Source organism: Amblyomma americanum, chromosome 1 (assembly GCF_052857255.1).
Source record: "Amblyomma americanum isolate KBUSLIRL-KWMA chromosome 1, ASM5285725v1, whole genome shotgun sequence".
NCBI lineage: Eukaryota > Metazoa > Arthropoda > Arachnida > Ixodida > Ixodidae > Amblyomma > Amblyomma americanum.
In genome coordinates, this window is record NC_135497.1 from 156,367,852 (window position 1) to 156,386,720 (window position 18,869).

An 18,869-nucleotide genomic window follows, 5' to 3' on the forward strand; every position below is an offset into this window, starting at 1 on the left:
ATTCGTAACGAAATGCCAAAGGGATGAGTGATAGCAAACTCAGAAAAAGTGACAGCTAAGAACACTAAGCTTTCAGTTTATTCCATTTGCCTCGTTTATCGCTTTGTATGCTTCTGCTTTTGCTTACAGGAATGCAGCGTTGCAACTAACAGAAGCGCTGATCTTCTGATTTGTCCTCTTCATTGTGATACCAACGTAGTGGTGCTCTGTTGTAGGAAGTCCATACAATTCACGCTGCTCTGGGACTCAGGAGTGCTATTCGCTCAGTTTTTGATGGCCTCACATGAAAAAAAAGTGGCATTTACTGATTTTGTACTGCATTTTTCACAAATTTTTTTCTCATCTGACAGGTGAAAACCTGAGGGTTACAAAAAAAATTAGACCAAATTTACCATTTCATTTGCCACGTGCCCCCTTAAACATTTCTTAAAAACTGCTTGTTCAAGGGCACATACTGCATGACTTATGAAAACAGCAGTGCTTTTGGCATGCTGTTGGAAAAAGCGTGATCGAGTCAGAAGTGTGTATAGGTCATCACAAGCTTATTATGAAGCAGCAATAGCGTGTAGCAGTTAGGACCTGTTTTTCAAATTTTTGTACTGAAGTGTAAACACATTTGGTCACACGCAAGAATGGTGCTATTTTTCTGCGCCAGATATTAGAAAATTTACGTGTAAATTCACTTTTATTTCCTTGTCTTGTACATCTACAGGTTCATAAGCACCACAGCCGAGAAACGCACAAAACGGCTACGTTTGAGAATGATTTTGGAGAAGGTGCAACACCTCGCAAGATATCCATGAGACTGTTTGCAATTGTTTGCATTGAAACAAGTCACTATGTCTGCTTTGTTAAATGTCCTGTCAAGGACAGCACCAAACCAGAATGGTGTTTTTTTGACAGCATGGCTGACCGTGAAGGTTAGTATGTTTACAATTTTTTGTACTCTATTTTTTTTACTTCTGGTCACATCCCTCCTTTGAAGCTCTGGCACAAGAATTTAGTCTGTGCTGCCATGCAATGTGAAATTTAGGTTGACATTTATAATGCGTCCATGCGCATTAAATGTGCCTTATCTGTTTTAATGCGTGGAATTTTGAGTCGAGTTCAACCACTTCGTGGAGAAGCAAGTATATGTTTGGTTCGAGGGTGGAATGGCCGTAATTTTGTTCTATTTCCTCTGTCTAGCAAATCGCGATGATTGTGTACATGATACAACACTGGCCATGAATTACACCATGACTTGAAGTTTCCTTTTGTTCTGGTTTTCTGTTAAAAAATCTTGTTCCTGACTCCTCTTTCAGTTCAGCAGTCGTGTTAATCTGTCGTTTAAGTGAAATACAAGTTAAGCATGTTCAATTTCTAAAGTAAAAGACATGTTTGCTTGACGGAAGCTGCACTCTTTCTTTACTACCCGTGCAGTGGACTCATTTTCAGTCTCCTTCAGTGGGCTTTTCACTGCATTACTTTTCTTGTCAACTGATCTTGGCACACTGTACAATATACGCCTACATTTTATCAGCATCGCATCGTCAGCCATGTTAAATCCATCTGAGAATCAAGACCTCTCTGTGTCTGCAAGTGCACGAGATGGTCAAATTATTTGCAAAGGGAAGGGGGCAATTATCAGTAATCATGTGTGCGCTTCTGTTTTCTGGATCAGTAATACACACATACAAATAAGTTAATTAATACTAGGCAGTTGACAATAAAATAGCTTCACAATTGTGCACCAAGGTAAATGGTACAATTGTATTTGCATGCATTTTTTGTAACCATGACCTCATTCTTGCCTCTGCTGCTTATTTTCAATTTTCAGTAATCGTGGAGTGGCCTTTCTATTGGCATTGAGGCTTTTTTTTTTATGCAAAACATGCAGAGATGCTAAAATAAGTCCAGAAATGTTCAGCATAGTGCACAGTTCAGTGTTTTGTTGGTGTTCTTGTAGAAAAAGTGCAACCATTCCATTACTGAAACTGAGTGAAATTAATAGGAAATGGAAGCTGGTAGGAGTGCCTGTGGCTGGTCTTCATGATTTGTGGGTTAGTCACTAATAATTCTATACGTCTTACATTTGTTTTACTGTTTATTCAGGCATTATTTTTTTATTTTACTGTTTGTCTAGATAATTTGGTTTTGAGTGTAAAACTAAATTAAATGTTAAGTAGCATGACAAAAAGGGAGCTTCAGTTTGCTACAGTTTTTCTCTGTGGAAGGAGGCTACAAGAATGTCATAAATGTGGCTAGCCAGAACTTTGCTGTATTCCTGGCACATTATTCTGGGTTTCCATGACACTGTGATGTTACAAGTGGAAAGAATGGTGCAAGCTTTCTGGTCTGCTTTGTAGAGCAGCCATCAGTAACAAAGTTCTCTCTCTGCTTGGTAAAACCATGTGTGCACACAATGTTCATGATGCAGTATACTGTGAATGACGTCATGAGCTAGCACAAATTCGACTAAAGTTGCAGATTAAGGATTAAGAATCCATGCAGGTGCTAAATTGTACTTAGCAGTGGTAGACCCCTTTATGCTCACAGAATTGAGTCTCTCTTCAAACTGGCCAAGCTGTAGCAGACTGCTGCAGCCAGTGACATCAACATTTCGCATCATGATCACAAACATTTCAGGACCGGCACATGGAGTCGTTTCATGCATTGGTGTGCTACACACATACAAGAGGCATTGGAGCAAGGACATAGTGCAATGGATATAAAAGTGTATTTGAGAGCATTGTATTGTAGTGTATTGTTAACTTGAAGGGAGTCTTATTCTACTGAGTGGTATCGATGTGACTGGGCATGTATTGTATTCAATACAGCAAATGATATGGCAAATATAAAAAAAAACTTTAAGCCACCTGCATACCGTACATACGCAGTGAACAAGACAAAAGATTGTGGCCAGAGTCTGCAGTTTTTGCTTCCCAGGTAGTTTGAAGCAAAATGGAAAGTGTAGCCCCTAGCATCTTATTAGTTTTTGTTTCCTTTCACTGCTTGTTTTCAGTTTCCACCCCCCATGCAAAAAGCTGACATCATTCAGCAGCATCATATTTTGGACCCATTTCCCGAATATAAAGGAACTAAATTCAAACCGGATGCCCAACCAATCAATAAGGCAGTGACACCTCATTTCTGCATTTCTGCTGTTGAAAATCGCTATTTTTCAACCCAGTCAGTCCAAAACAAGCATGTCTGAAGCAGATTAAAATATTATTACAATTTCAGTGGTCGCCTTGGGTGTTCAGGAATCACAATGTCCTATGCTATGCGTACAAAGAATAAAAACTACTTGCTTGATTTGAGTCACAGGAGTCTTGCAGCTAAAATTAGGTGTGGGCAGTGTAGGCAGTAACGCGTTACTTTTTCCGGTAACTTAGTAACGTACTCGTTACCATTTGGGACCTGTAACGGGTAACGTACCTACGTTAACATTTTTCGGTAACGTGAGGTGTCACGTTACTAGTTACTTTTTGTTCCAGTTGTCACCCACTCCGTTCCCTTTTTCTAAAAAAAAAAAAAAAAGCGCTGAAAACTTGGGTGATTTTGAAATAAACAAACAGGTGCTGCCGACGACCTTTGTTGCGGCTCGCATGCATGCCACAAAACACCTGCCCTTCACGACGCACCAAACTTTAAAAAAATATATACAATAGCCATAAAGCACAAAACACGTGCACGAACACGCATTCACACACTCACCTTCGCCTACCTCCCCTTCCCAAAAAACTCACACACACAATTCTCTAAAGAGTGGAAGCATGCCGAGCATTTTGAAACATCACATTTTCAGAATTAGTTCAGCAATGTTTTCTTTGTGAAGTTAGAATTGATGATGAAATACCATTTTGTGTTTAATGTCAAATTCAGAAGATGACTTCACCATGTGCCACAGAGTTAGAATCCAACACATGTAACTCTACAGGCAATTTTAGGCCACTATAACATTGCTAAGCTCCTGCACATTTGTGCAAAATATCGCGTAAAATGGTTGTTTGGGCTAGAAGTTTTATGTGAAATATGGGCTTTATAAAATTGTTGTATTGAGTTCTTGCAGCGAAGACGCATAATTAAAATTTCTAGCCATGAAGTAACGGTAAAGTAACGTGCGGTACTTTTTTTCGGTAACGGTAACTTTTCTTTATAGGTAACATAGGGCAGTAACGCGCTTTTTTTCTTAGCGTAATGAGTAACGTATTTAGTTTACTTTTTTTTTTCGGTAACGTCTACAACACTGGGTGTGGGTAGTACAAGGCTTGTTTGAAAGGCTGATGACAAGTCTGCATTTAAAGGCATTCTGGTCATCACATGTTGGAGTGGAAGGACCGAATGTAGCGCCATATTGCCAGTTTTATGAATGTATGAATGTGGCTGATACCAAACTGCAAAGAACTAGTCTTCGTAACTGCATCACGCCAATCAAATTTGACAGAGTAAAGTTGTTTTATGTTATTGCGATATTTTGGGGTACGAGGCACTAATGAGTTTGGTGGATGTCAACATTGTGTTTTGTGCTTTGAAATTTTTCCTTGCTTCTGATGCACTTGTTTACACCATGCAGGAGGAGAGGATGGCCATAACATCCCTAAAGTGGAAAAATATGCGGATGCTGAAGTGTGGCTTGGGCCAAAAGGCTTGGAAAAACTCCGAGGTATCAGCGAAAACAGTATACAAATGCTTCCTGGCAAGACACGCAGGGTGTTTCGTGATGCCTACATGTGCATGTACGAGAACCCACTTGTTATGAAGTACAAATGATGCGCATCAGTTAGGCTAAGTGACAGCATTCGTGTGACAAGCACAGTGGTGCATTGCAAGAGTTGATTCAATATTGTCGGTATTAAATGATTTTAAAAATGCTTTGTGTATTTATTTTTAGCTGGCGTCTATCTCTTCACATTGCTTTGTTGAGCCGTCATGTTTTTTTATGAAATGCATATTATGCTGCGTACAGCATCTCATTTACGGAGCTGGGCCTGTATTCAGACTTTGATCACCACGCGGACTAAAGTCTGGCAGTGTGCATTAGCAATGGGACCAGAGGCTTCAACTGCAACGGAAAGTGCAGTGATGAAATCTGCTTTTATTTCCTTTTGTGATGAAAACGTGAAGATCACCGCAGTAGCATTACAGTAAAATGTTCATTTGGCCTTCAGGGAAATAGAAAAAATGTTCAAATTATCTGAAAGATTCAACGGCCGTCACGAAAACTGTTGAAAACCGTTTGCGTCACTAATTTTATCTAACGAACGCCTGGACAATGGTTGCTTACATTTGAGATGAGCGTTCAAGTGCTTTGCTTTGTGCACATTGTTGGGAATGTCGAATGCTCCAAAATCCTAACTGCCTCTATGGCCCTTTTCAAAGGGCAACGCAGTAGCAGTGCTCCATCTTCACAAACAGCACCGTCCGAGCGTACTGGAACACGTGCTGAAAGAGCGAAAGATGCAAGTGGATGCAAGGCAGGGAAATATGTGTGAGCGTTGGGGTGGCGCGATGCCATCCCATATGAAAAATAACAGCAGGGTCATTCTATGCCAAATGAACCAGAGTTTGCGTTCAACCCCTCTGATGTTCTATATAAAATTTGTGGCTCTTCATTGAACGCGGTGACCCTCAATAACTTTGGGGGAACAAATTTCTCAGACAAGTGCAAAAGTTCTGCTTCTGCTTGTCACTATTTCCGTTATCTCACCGTCGAATGCACTGCTGTGCGAGATCTCCGTTACCTACCTCCTCGAGATTCGCCTCGCACTCTGGTCTGGACCCCGGGTCACATGACTCTCGAGGGAAATCAATGGGTGCATGACTGGGCCCGGGCTGACTCTCCTTCTTCGGCAGCCTCCTTTGACCCGGCACTATTTTGACCCCAGAATCAGAACATTTATTCACATAGCAACTATTACAAAAAATGCTGCATAGTTGTCTGGATCCTTAGTCGCTATGGCTAGTGGTGGATCCATTACAAACATTATACAAATCAACAGTATGGAGCAATGCTACAAACAACATATGTTAAGTTTGGTGGGTTGAGTTTACGTGAGCAATGATATGCGAGAGCAGCATCAAATGATTCGAGGGGCATCAGGAAGGGCAAATGTGATTACCTCAGGAAGCAGGCATATTGCCACCTCTGTGCTCTACTGCTCCCACCCAACTTTCCGCCGGAGCTGACGCAATTTGCTTTGCTCCCAAATTTTGTAACGGCAGTTGTTCACCTAATGAAGACTCAATACGGTCTTTATTCCAAATACAGACTACAATTGTGCCCCGGTAATACATCATCATCAGCGTCATCAGCCTGATTACGCCCTCTGCAAGGCAAAGGCCTCTCCCATGTCTTTCCAATCAACCCTGTCCTGTATAAGCTGCGGCCGCCATATACGCACAAACTTAAGTCTCATCTGCCCACCTAATTTTCTGCCGACCCCTGCTACGCTTGCCTTTTCTTGGCATCCACTCCGTTACCCTTCTTAAGGACCAGCGGTTATCTTGCTTTCACATTACATGCCCTGCCCAAGCCCATTTCTTCCTCTTGAGTTTGACTAGAATGTCATCAACCCGCATTTGTTCCCTCACCCACTCTGCCCGCTTCCGGTCTCTCAACGTTGCACCTATCATTTTTCGTTCCATGGCTCACTGCGTTGTCTTTAACTTAAGCTGAACCCTTTCCGTTAGCCTCCATGTTTCTGCCCCGTAGGTGAGTACCGGTAGGATACAGCTGTTGTACACTTTTCTCTTGAGGTTATATTGGTAAACTGCTATTCATGATCTGAGAGAACCTGCCAAATGCGTTCCACCCCATTCGGCTAATTTAACTATCTCATCCATATTGCTGATGACATTGCCCTCCTTGTCTCTTAACGCGTACATCTGGTTTTTCCCTATGCCTAGTTTCCTCTTCAGTGCTTTTAGGCTACCTCCGTTCTTTAGAGCATGCTCAATTCTCTCCATATTTGATTTGCATTAACCAGCAGTGTGAATTACCCAAGTTGAATTTTACGCAAACCCTCGGTATCCATTGCCAGCATTCCAAATTTCTAGGAAGATGAGAGGAAATGTCGTCTTCACCCCTCCAAAACTTCGGACTTCCACAGATGTTACAAGAGCCCTGCTACACAGCTTACAACTACACCCATCAGGCTCGGCACTTTTGGCTAAGGCAGTGCCTGAAAATATTAAAAAATGTCAGACGAGGTTCCGAGGAATGAAACTGCTATAATCACTCAAGTCTGGCAGGAAATAAAACTTTGCTAGTGCCCAGGAATTTTTCAACATTCATTTTAATCCCACAAATGTACACCAATGTATGAGTACCAAGGCAGTGCTAACAATGAAGTGATTGTTTTTGTTTTTTTAATGGACATTCATGAGACGAAGGAAAACTTAGTTCCTTGTGCTGAATTCACAATCCATTTATGCTCAGATTTCAGTGAAATGCTCCATAAACTGGCATTTCTAGATGAGCTTTGCAGTCTTCTTCCTGTGAGAACAATCAGAGTGCCATGTTTAGTGCACACCAAGGTACTACTGCAATACAAAAAAACATTTTTTTTTTTGCAGAACAGTAGATACACAAAACATATGATGAAACTCAATTTTTCATCCCCGCCATTATCCTGTGGGATGTACTACCTTCACTGTGCAAGGTTTACTTGCATATGATGACAGATATCGCCAGAGCACACAACGGTAATAAAATTTCTAGAATATATACCTGTCTACTTCACAAGTTATTAGTTTTGTGTTTGAGGTATGCAGGTCCTACATGGGGATGCCTTATGCCTTAAAATGTATTAATGTAAGCAGCAACACTGCCAAGTGTAGAGGTGCCCGCAAATGTTTCAGAACATGGAAATCACAAAAAAGCTTAATCGCTTGGCATTCCAGGCATGCAGCTATGAACTGAAGGGTGTGCTCCACTTCCCTGCGCGACCTCCACAGTGAACATCTCCACATCGGGCCATGCCTCTAGGCAGTGAGGAAATTCTGCTTTTCTTTAACAAAGCGTTACTACTCCCCTCCGCAGCTTCTTCACCGTGTGCACGAGTTCGAACTGAACAAAGGAGAAACCAGGTGACAGCTACGACGTCACTCAGCCGCCGCCGAAACCAAGCACATGACACGTTACCACTAACTAATGATGGAAACAGACATGCGGCGCAAAGCCGCGTCTGCCGAAGCAACAACGCTGGTTTGAGCAACAGATATTGCAGGAGCAGAGTAAATCGCAGCAATCTCTTCACTGGTTGACCTCAATGTGATGGCAGTATTCCCAAATATATACCAAAATTTTGAGCAACCGTTCATCGTACAGCATTCTGATCGGTGTCATAGCGTTTCTGTTTGCATACAGCTTACATGTTTTGGTTAAGCTGGAGGCTAGCTTGCAACAGGGGTTCGAACCAATGACATATGCACCTTCAACTGCATGCTTTCTGAGACTTGCATTGGCCCGATGACACATGCACCTTCAGTTGCATGCTTTAAGGCGCGGCTGAGGTGTCCACCGAGATGTCGATATCTGAGAGCTACTGTGTCCTTTCCGTTCCTCGAAAAACCTTTCCTTTCCTCAAAACACACTTTTGCATTCCTCCACGCAAGCAGACTTAAGTGCCCTCAGAATTTTTGTGGCTTGCAGGTTTCAGAAACTTCTGTGGGCACCTGCAGCAGACAGTTGAACCATTCTGCTAACCATTCACAGCATTAATCCTCGGTTTTTCATGAAATTGCAAATGTTACATTTTGCAGATTTCTCCACACTGTTGCTTTTCAACGTGGCACCACAACCTAATCTAACTGAACTGCAAGCAAACAGACGTAGGTTTAGGTTGAGAAAGTGAGCTCAATATATTAAAAGCCTATTTACCCATTATACTTATACTGCTGGTGGTTGGCACTCACTGCCATTTCTGCATGTCACGCCAGTTCACTTTCAAGCCAGACACGGTCCCTGGTAAGGGCATATAAATATCACTCAGTGAAGTGCTTTTTCCACCTCTGCTGAGTGTATCAATGGTAAAAATCATTTATGCTAAATATGCAAGATATTTTGACACCTTCTGCAATGACAATTTTTATTTTTCTTAACATTGAAGTCATTTTAATGAACCACTTGCGCATCACAGAATAACTGCGGATGATAGCACTGAGAATGTAGATGGAGCTCACATATATAGAATATAGATGGAGCCCCCCCCCCCCCCCCCCCCCAATTTCATGAGTGCCAAAGGTAACGCATTCTCTAGAGCAACCACTCCACAGTCTAAGTTGGCACCTCAGATCACTTCACTGGCTAGCAGCAAATGTAGAGTTTTTATTATGACATACTATACCAGTGACAGCGCTTACACAATAAAAAATCCCGCATAAAAAAGAAAGGTTGGGCCACTGTTTTAAATTTATAACTAATAACCAAACAGAGAACAATGAAAGCACTTTTTCCTGCAAGTCCACTGACACTAAATCTGTTTTTTCAACAGCAAATAAAAGGGAAGAAAAGTTATCTCGTAAATACCTACATAAATAAGCTGTGGATATGACACATACAGCATGCAAGTGCACACATCATCCTTTTCTGTACACAGTTAACACTACACACTCTTTATTTACAACACCATGCATAGCCCATGGTGGAACAATTTCTGAACTCTGAACAAGAGAAATGAAATTAGAACTATTTGCGGTAATTGAAAACCCATTACAAAAGCCACTAGCTTTACTTCCAAACAGTAAAATTTTGTGTTCTCTGCTTTTCCAAGCCTTCTGATCACTGAAATTTTTACTTCCATTAACAACTTACTCAGGCTGTCCTTTGAGTTTGTGGAGCTATCTCAGTTACTAACCAAACGCGCTTATTTTCTCCGTCATCTTATTAGTGGGCACAAATCAGAATGCAGCAGATTAGTGTTGTCGCCCAAGGCTCTTGCTAACATCAACTTTTTAAGTCCAAATTCATTGTGCTTTGATTTCCTGCAGCTATTAGCCAACAGCATTTATCGTTGCCTTGACCATTAGAAAAGCCGGAGTTCATAAATGAACTAAAAGCTGACCCACACCCACGCCAAATGTTGGTGCCTGTAGCACGAAAAGCACTGTGCACAATTACAAAGACCAAGAGGAATCTAGAAAAGAACTTTACCCGGTATTGTTATAGTATTTTTACCTTAGAGAGATGCTAAACAAAGCCAAAGGGATAACAAGCCTGTTGATTTCTCTGCCCCTTTCATACCAAGCTATGGGGGAGACAAAGCACGACACAGGAAATAAGAAAACGTGTATGACATGCATGCAATTTTATAGACAAAAAATGAGGGGTGGCATACAAAACAGTGCAACCACGATGCGAATATCATAGCAATTCAAGCCTACGAAGCAGAATTGGTGTGCCAAGTCTTGCCGTGTGCTGTTAATAATTCACCTGAAGATTTGGCCTTTAAACAATTATCATTGAACTGTTGTTGCACAATATTCATAGGACAGGGAAATAAGCCATCCAGGGACATCTGAAGCTACTATGAATCAAAGAGAAACGTCACTAATACTGGTTTTACTGTGCTTCCAAGTACCACCTAGTGCCCATAGAAACAGTACAAAGAAAGCTTTGTTCAGTGCACAGAGAAAACATATTTCAAAATTTGAAATGCATTCTACAGGTACTTGTAGGTGAAGTGTGTCCCGCCGCCTTTTAAGTTAACCCCTCCATCAATAGGATGAGACAGTAACCACATGATATTCTATGCTCTCTCAAGACCGCTCTACTTGTAGTCAGGCGGCCTTGATAGTTATAGCAACGAACATAACCATATAGCAAGTAGTGTGTGCCGCCACTTGCTGGCTCTTACATGCCACTAGCAATAATGCTTACATTTCTTCTGAGAGGTCTCCCACTCCTGTTCGCTTCAGGTTTCGATGCTGCGGGAATGAAGGCATCAGCTCTGCTTCACAGGCTAAACAGTGAAAGCAAAAAGCATTATTGCTCCAACTCAATGCAGCAACACTACAAAATTAAACATGGGGAGAATTAAGGAATGACGCCAGAATTTTTTTTTCAATGCAGCATACCAGCGATGGCCTGAACTTCAGTAAATCACAAAACCTGTTTGGCATTAAACTGTTTAGTTATCTGAATATCAGCTAGGTGCACCAACAGAAGCATAATGATTGACTTGATTCGGTTGGGAACACCGAAAGGAAAGACTAAGCCAGGCTAGATTGATCAATTAGTGTCTCGACATAGCAAATAAGTCACTTTTACCAAGAACAGAGCTGCCAAAAATAATGCAAAAGTAAAAGATACACAGCAACGCCCCATGTGAATGCAGGCTAACTGCACCTGGTCACATGCAATCGTCACTGGCCATGACTGGTTCATCACTTTCCTGTCCAGCCCCACTACGATGCTGAAAGCGGGATGAAAGCAGCACACAGAGTGCTGATGGACAAATGCAGTGCAGCGAGTGCTGCCCACTACAAGAATACAAAGTGCCACTCGCTACACATGCTGCCCGCTTGGCTTACATAAAACCTACTGTGAGCAGTTGATAAACACAAGCCAAGTACAAACTCTCGGGGTATCCGTGCTCTTGCCTGACAGTGCTGCTGCCATATCTTGATCACCACTTCTCACCCAGCACATCATGTAATGTACTGTCCGAAGCGATTCGAAGGTGACCACTGCAGGTTTAAGCAACTTGCATTAAATTCCTCTTAAGCAGTTTATTTTAGCAAAAAGGCCAAAAGGAATACTATATGTATTTAGCTAGCCAAATGATTAGTCTATCCTGGACCAACAGTTTTATTGCAGACTATGCGACTGTTACACCAGAAAAAATTTATTAGTCCATTTTGTTTGCAAAACGCGGTAACCTTCAAATCACGCAAGACTGAACTATGCCAGGAGTCGTACTGTGCCAGGAAGGGCCATATAACATTTGGCAGGAAGGACATAAAAAGTGGGATGCGGAGTCAACAGTATGATGATGCCATCTATAGTAGAATTTCGATGATATTCATATCACAGTGATATGAAAGATGTTTGTCTCATCCAAAAACAAGCATCTTCATGCAGTAAGCACAGGAAACGAATTCACAGATTTGTTTTTTGCTAACAGGGTTTATTTAAGCCACACGCCACTGCTCACTGCTCGCAGTGCCTACCAGGCAAATGGCGACCACGATGTCAGCAATGTATGGGCTGTGTGCCACCTTTTGTTGAGCCCGGAGGGCGCCATGCAACTGGCGATCGATGCGTTGCCGATGTGCAGGCCACACACTGCCACTCAGTACTCAAGATATGTACGGTGCGACTGATGATTACTGCGTTTGCACGCGAGGGCAGAGTGCTCACAGGCGCAGACGTGGCTCTTGCGTTCATATCATCCGAAATTCTGCCAATTGTACACAATGCACTCTGGCCAGGGAATTTTACAAATTCATATCAGCCGTAATAATATCATCGAGATTCTACTGTAATGGCATATATTGTACCATAGGGCTTGTCTGGTTGGTAGATGAAGTGGTTTTATCTTTACTCAAACTAATGAATCATTCACTGATTCACTGGCAGCTTTGGAGATTCTACACTGTAAAAATGATGTAGCTGCTCCACTGTTTAGGGATGTAAATGGGAGAAGAAATCAGTGACTTCATTCCCAGTTTTCTCAGGTAGAGGGTCATCTCTTCAGACAGAAAAAATGCTAGTAGAGCCGCCGCAATATAGTCTACTAGTCAGAGTAACATATTATTTCTCTTATTCATTCCCTTCATGTCACTTTTACCTGCACTTTAAAATTAGCTTGGTGCACCACACACAGGAATTAAATCTGATTTAACCTGCAGTGCACACTGTTTGAATTACAGCTGTTTTGTCAGCGGGCTGTACCACTTTTTAAAATGTGCTGTGCACACTCACACTCAATACGACCTGCAGCATGCCTTTGTGGCCATACTGTGGCTTGTGCTTAATTAAGTAATTTACATACTAATTTAATACGCCATAATACACTGTGTCAAACATGCAGGGACACTGCAGAAATCGTTACTTTTCAACTGACAGTAAAGTGCATAACTTTCCAGCACCGCCAGTCTCACTCAGTTTCATGCAGCAAACTTTGGCCAATTTCAGTGTGCTGCAGGTTACACTCAGCACCGGAAAATTCTAAGACTGAAACTACTTTTCTTACTAAAAAACCATAAACTGTCTATGAATGCAGACCCCTTCCTTAAACCTAACACTACGCGCCAAACACGAAATCATCATACACAATCATTAACCCCTTACAGTGCTAGGATTAACGCCTTTAAATACTCATTTTTTCCACGCACCATTGAGGAGTGGAACAGGTGTTCGCCAGATCTCTTAACTAGAGCTGATTCTTTGGACTCAATGTTTTCTTCACAGCATTTAATTTGAGAGCCGTTTTTTTTTTCGTTCACTTTTTGTATTTTGCATCTGAGCCTTGTATTTATTGCTGTATTTTGTGTTACAACTTGTATTTAACATTTTTTCAATTTTGCTAAACCTGTTCTTTTTGCATATATTATGTACTCGCCCCTCCTGCTTGGGCCTACTGTAGGCCTGCAGTATGTTCTAAATAAATAAATAAATAAATGAGGCATGGTCACCAAGCACAAGTCCCATCTTAGTAAACAGCTGCATGCTGTGGTACAATACTTTGCACAAATATTTCTTCCATCAGTGTTGAACATAACTAGACTTTAGTTACATCACTTCTACTGCATTATGCATGCACAGATGAGACATCCCCTATGGGATTAGGAAAATGCAAACCCAACTGGCTACTATGGATGGTAGAGTGGACTTCTGCAATTTGTATGCTGCAACGCAGGTGCCGCTTGCAATGAAACACCCCAGATCATGTGATACAAGTATGGCATGCAAGATGTACAAGTTTGTATCTATTTAAAGTTTCCCCTGATCACTCAAATTAAAGCAACTGCTTCTGAACTGGTGTGAGTGGCCAGCAAGCGTGTGAACATCACACTTATGGAAGCTGTCCCTTTACACCTGGTCAAAAATTTGTGATACTCTGGTGGTTTTCAGGCACTGTCTCTGGAACCTGTGGCTGCAAATTTTTTCCAAAACACTCAGCAAAAGCACAGTTACAGCCACTGTAATCAAATTATTTTGCCACGCTTCTCACTCCTGTGCGCTCTCTGTTTTCGTCTCTCTTACCTGCCTCAGAGGCAAGGCTTCACAAGAAAAATCTCCCCTTCTCCTCTGCTTTTATGGGAGGTGCCAGATGCCTATGTCATAGCTCAATTTTTGCCAGGTACTTTTTCCTTGCCTTTGGCTTCCCTTCCCAACATATTTACGGCAGCACTTCTGTGCGCTTACTGGTATGCACCTGTTCTCTCGAGACAGAACTTTGTGGTGCACCGTATTAAGCATGAAACACGATTATGCATCAATATTAGATGGCAAGTGCACGGAACCATGTAAGCAGCATTCTGTGCAGACTGGTGTGCCTGTGAGCATGGTAAAATGAAAATAAATGAACAAGATGAACGTTGAACGGACAACACAGTACCAACACCTCTACAAGACACAAATGGACCAAGGCAAAGAAACTAAAATGAAACTATTTTTTTCTTTACCAAAACAATCAGAACAATAAAATAGAGCAAGAGTAACTAGGAGACGAGAGATCATCCTCCATTCACCCGTAAGCGAACGAAAGACCAATGAAATGTTCTGTGGCTGTGTCATCACAGCTGCGCCCTTGGATGCCAGAGGAGAAGGCGAGACTGGATTAAATGTTCAGTGAGTGAGTACAGGCTTTGATTTGAATTTCTGCACCCTTTCAGGGAATGCATGACTAATATTTTGCAGAGGAAATCATAATGGCCCGACCTGGTCAGGTCAGGGGGCTATTTAATAGAACTACCTTTGCCATATGCAGAACATCCTCACAGATTCGATTTACTAAATATATAAGGCAGAGTTCAACACACTAGTGAACTCAAATGGCAGGGTACAAGTATGGCAAAGCACAACACTAAATATCAAGTTTAACTACCAAGGTGTCTTTATATGTACTCGTATTGAAAGAAAGAGCCTAGTTTTATTTTGACATTTATAGTATGTTCGCAGTTAATGAATTTTCAAGAATATGTTACTAAGGTAAGTAGGCAATAATAGAAAAAGCAAGTTCTGAGGCCAAGTGAGAGACTGTATCACAAGGTAAAGCTTAGAGGCAGCAAGAGGTACCCATTGCACATGCGTCTGTGGTCTTCCCTAACTAGTGCAACAAACTGAAGTACTCTTCTGCAGAGTTTCATCCTCTTGCACTGGCCAAAATTACAATATGGAAAGTCAAAACCTATAACTACATTGCCCTGGAGAGCAATGAGCTCAGGGCACAACTATTAAAGTGTCCTTGATTTGGTTTCGACATTTTGAACAAATAAGTGCAGTGCTTAGGTCAGGCAGTCGTGAATGTTTTTGCAAACAATAGAGCCATGCACACCGCAATCAAATATGAAGATTCAAACCAAACCTGCTTGCCCTCCCTCTTGACACGGCCAATCTCCTCATCCATGCAGATATCTTCAAGTCTGTGTGATGTATGTGCCCCAGACAATATCATTTGTTGACCACCCTGATTGATATGTGATGTGCCTGCCTGCCTTCGCTACGCTCTTCCTCTGCGCTGTCTGCTTTTTTAGTGCGAAGAAACAAGCACATTAGCTTCCAACTGTCTCACAGCTTGCCAGCACTAGCGTGGAAGCTACCTCAAAAATGCCAAGCAACTCCAGCGACACCAGAACGGGCCAATCAGCATTCGAAATGGTGCTCAGCTGGGTTGGGCTGGCTGGCTGATCCTGGCTGGTAGTGCTGACCTCGCTGCAGGCTGGCGCAAAGCTCAGAAAAGCAAAACCTATACTAAGCGATCGGAGTTCTCGGATTCAGGGCTATCCATCCGTTCGCCGTCACGCCTGCTGTGGCACGCACGAAAGAGGTGTGCGGGCTGCTAGGCAGCATAGGACTTAGGTTTAGAGTAGGGCTATTTTGATGATCTCTTGTTGCGCCAGATATACCGGGACACGGCACCCTTCAGGAGCCCGTTCAAATTAACCGGTGCAAGACCCGCAGCGTCCCAATCAGTTTGGTTTATGGGGTCTTAACATCCCAAAGCAACTCCGGCTATGAAAGATGCCGTAGTGAAGGGCTCTGGAAATTTTAAGCGCCTGGGGTTCTTTAACGTGCACAGACATCGCACAACACAGGCCTCTAGAATTTTGTCTCCATCGAAATTTGGCCGCCATGGACGGGATTGAGCCCCCATCTTTCGGGTCAGCAGCCGAGCGTAATAACCACTGAGCCACCGCAGCGGCCTGTAGTGTCCCAATTATTGAGCGTCCGATGCAATAGACTTACATGGGCGCAGGCCGAACAAAGCCGGGAGTTCGAATTATCCGGATTTCCGAATTAACAGCAGTTGAATTAACTAGCATTTACTGTATAAACCTCTATCTGGGCAACTCAGCTCTAACACAAGTAATGTTATGGGTACAATTACAGCTTAGCATGCAGGCAGTTGCAGTTACAACAAAGATTTGAATTTATGGGGTTTAACGTCCCAAAGCGACTCAGGTTGTGAGGGACGCCATAGTAGAGGGCTCCGGATAATATCGACCACCTGGGGTGCGCCGACATCGCAAAGTACACAGGCTTCTAGCATTTCACTACATCAAAAATACGACCACCATGGCCTGGATTGAACTCGCATCTCTCGGGTCAGCTTCTGAGCACCACAACCACTGAGCCACCGTGGTGGCTACAGTTATAATTTATTTTATTTATAGGTGTTTAATCTCCCAAAGCGTCTCAGGCTATGAGGGACGCCGTAGTGAAGGGCTCCGGAAATTTCAACCACCTATACTCTGTTTCACACATAGCAAGCAATGCCGCGGAGGCTGCAGAAATAGCACGTCTGCTAAACCATATTACTCTGCCACGTATCATTCGCTCTTTTTGAAACTCCGGTGAGTGTTTGGATGAAAACAAAGAGTGGTATAAAACGATGTGGTAGCTTTGAATATCACGGCAGAAGCTGTTAAGCGCTCAGTGTTCGGGCCCTCTTGCTGTAATTTTCACTGAATGTGCACTACCTTTTGGGCGCGGATTGAGTAAGAGTGATTTTCCCTGCCAACCGCGTACCATACTGCCGGATGTAATTCTTACTTCTCGAAGTCTCGATGAGTTTGAGAACAAAAATGTGGCAAGAGGTAAACCAAAGTCGGAAATTTGCATTCACGGCATTTAAGATCCTTTGCAACGAAATATGCTTGCATTGACTTTGGCTGTAGAGCAAACTACTTTTTGGGCGCGGACTTCACCTGCGCAAACAGGCGCGATATCTATGGCAGCGTCACCTGCTATGTATGAAACGGGGTATAGGGTTCTTTAACGTGCACTGATATCCCACAGCACATAAGCCTCCAGAATTTAGCCTCCATCAAAATACGACCGCCACAGCTGGGATAGAACCAGCGTGTTTTGGGTCGGCAGCCGAGCACCATAACCACTGACCCACCGCGGTGGCCCGGCTACAGTTATAAGGTAGCCTATCCAAATATTATTGCACAATATGTTTCCAGCAGGTGTGAACATTGCACAAAGCTTACTCAATGCAATATTCACATCTGTGCATTGTACTCGAACATGCATAATCATGGGAACCACGTCTAGTAATAAATTGATGCTTACGCAATGGAGGTTCGGAGAAGTAGGAGCTCTGAAGCGATTCTTCTGCAGTGGCCCTATAAATCCCAAAGAGGCCAATGTAGACATTGCAGCAAAGTTCACCCTCCTAATTATGGAACTTTTAAACAAGCTGCTGCCCTATAATAAACATATACCTACATCCACATACAAGCGCAGATATAGTGACCACTAGATCATGCAAAAATGTGGTACACGTGACAGTTGTGATCCTTAAGATTTGTGAGCCGTGTGCAAAAAGTAATTTCATAACTAAAGTAACAAAATTTACACTAAACAATAAATAACAAACAAAGCATCTACGATATACACCAAATCACAAGCTCAGTGAAAATGGACCTCTAAACTGCAGTTTCAAAAACAATTCTTCCAAACATTGCAGAACGTAGATGATGCAGAAAAAAAAAACTTAAAAAGCTGCAACTGGAATTATGACATATGCCAACCAGGTTCTGATGGCATCAGCATGATGCCATAAAAGCAATAGCTAACATATGACACACTCTTCTTGAAAGAAAAAAAAAAGGAGCATAGAGGACTCCTGGCTCAAAGGCAATGAACTGTTTCTTAAAACAGAACTGAACCAGCATTAACCTTGTAAAGTTATCACATTCATCGAGTACACTGTGTACGCCTCAGCCAAGTTGCATGGTTTAATACGGTACGTAGCAGTCACTAACGGAGTGCAAGTGGCAAAACTGTAGCGAAAGGGCCACTACCAACACTACCACTCAAGATGTAGGTGGGAGCTGGTTTGCCATGGTCCGGCATCGGTTGTGGCCTTGGCTGCAGGACAGTGCTCCGGGAGGAACACGACGAAGGAAAACAGGGGAAAGAATTCGAGTTGAGTGAGGAGCAAAAACTAAATATTGCACATTTAATTTCTTTGCTCCCCTAGAAAATTTGGGGAACATCTTTTCAGGTCACTGTTCTTAAGGTGCCCATAGTCTCCAAGGCATTTCTTGTATTCAACAAATGAAAAGGGTATTTAAAGGGAAAGTGAGGATACCACCATCCAATAGACTGATTTCACAAAGCGCACTGCGCATGTGCGCGCTTACCAGAAGTGACCAAACTGCCACCCTGGCTGTAGTCCGCAACGCTGCCTGTGCGGCAGCCCGCT

General features: G+C 42.6%; 2 protein-coding genes and 1 long non-coding RNA gene across 15 annotated transcripts in view; 1 reads left to right on the plus strand and 2 right to left on the minus strand.

The window, feature by feature from the left end:
• Positions 1 to 4,856, plus strand: part of CYLD (ubiquitin carboxyl-terminal hydrolase CYLD) — a 134,443-nt gene extending 129,587 nt beyond the window's left edge. For all 11 annotated transcript variants that reach the window (XM_077647439.1, XM_077647441.1, XM_077647440.1 and 8 more), the window contains 2 exons: positions 713 to 920; positions 4,559 to 4,856. In XM_077647439.1, the coding sequence (XP_077503565.1) occupies positions 713 to 920; positions 4,559 to 4,755 (405 nt within the window). In that variant the 3' untranslated portion in view covers positions 4,756 to 4,856. The remainder of the gene's footprint in view (positions 1 to 712; positions 921 to 4,558) is intronic.
• A 400-nt stretch (positions 4,857 to 5,256) lies between these two features.
• On the minus strand, positions 5,257 to 7,019 carry LOC144114386 (uncharacterized). Its single transcript, XR_013311025.1, has 3 exons — positions 7,007 to 7,019; positions 5,731 to 5,855; positions 5,257 to 5,427 (listed from the first exon to the last, which is right to left on the minus strand). It is a non-coding gene; the product is annotated as an uncharacterized LOC144114386 (long non-coding RNA).
• A 237-nt stretch (positions 7,020 to 7,256) lies between these two features.
• Cdc2rk (cyclin-dependent kinase 10) overlaps positions 7,257 to 18,869 on the minus strand; it is a 51,380-nt gene continuing 39,767 nt past the window's right edge. Inside the window, exons 13-16 of one of the 3 annotated variants that reach the window (XR_013310932.1) lie at positions 17,732 to 17,784; positions 10,865 to 10,946; positions 8,867 to 8,950; positions 7,257 to 7,480 (exon numbers count right to left, since the gene is read on the minus strand). Coding sequence is in view for 1 of the 3 variants with exons in the window: in XM_077647446.1 (XP_077503572.1) it covers positions 7,456 to 7,480; positions 10,865 to 10,946; positions 17,732 to 17,784 (160 nt within the window). In the remaining 2 variants the exon portion in view is untranslated. Of the gene's footprint in view, positions 7,481 to 8,866; positions 8,951 to 10,864; positions 10,947 to 17,731; positions 17,787 to 18,869 lie in introns of those variants that run through there. The other 2 variants (XM_077647446.1, XR_013310933.1) reach the window with 2 other exon arrangements.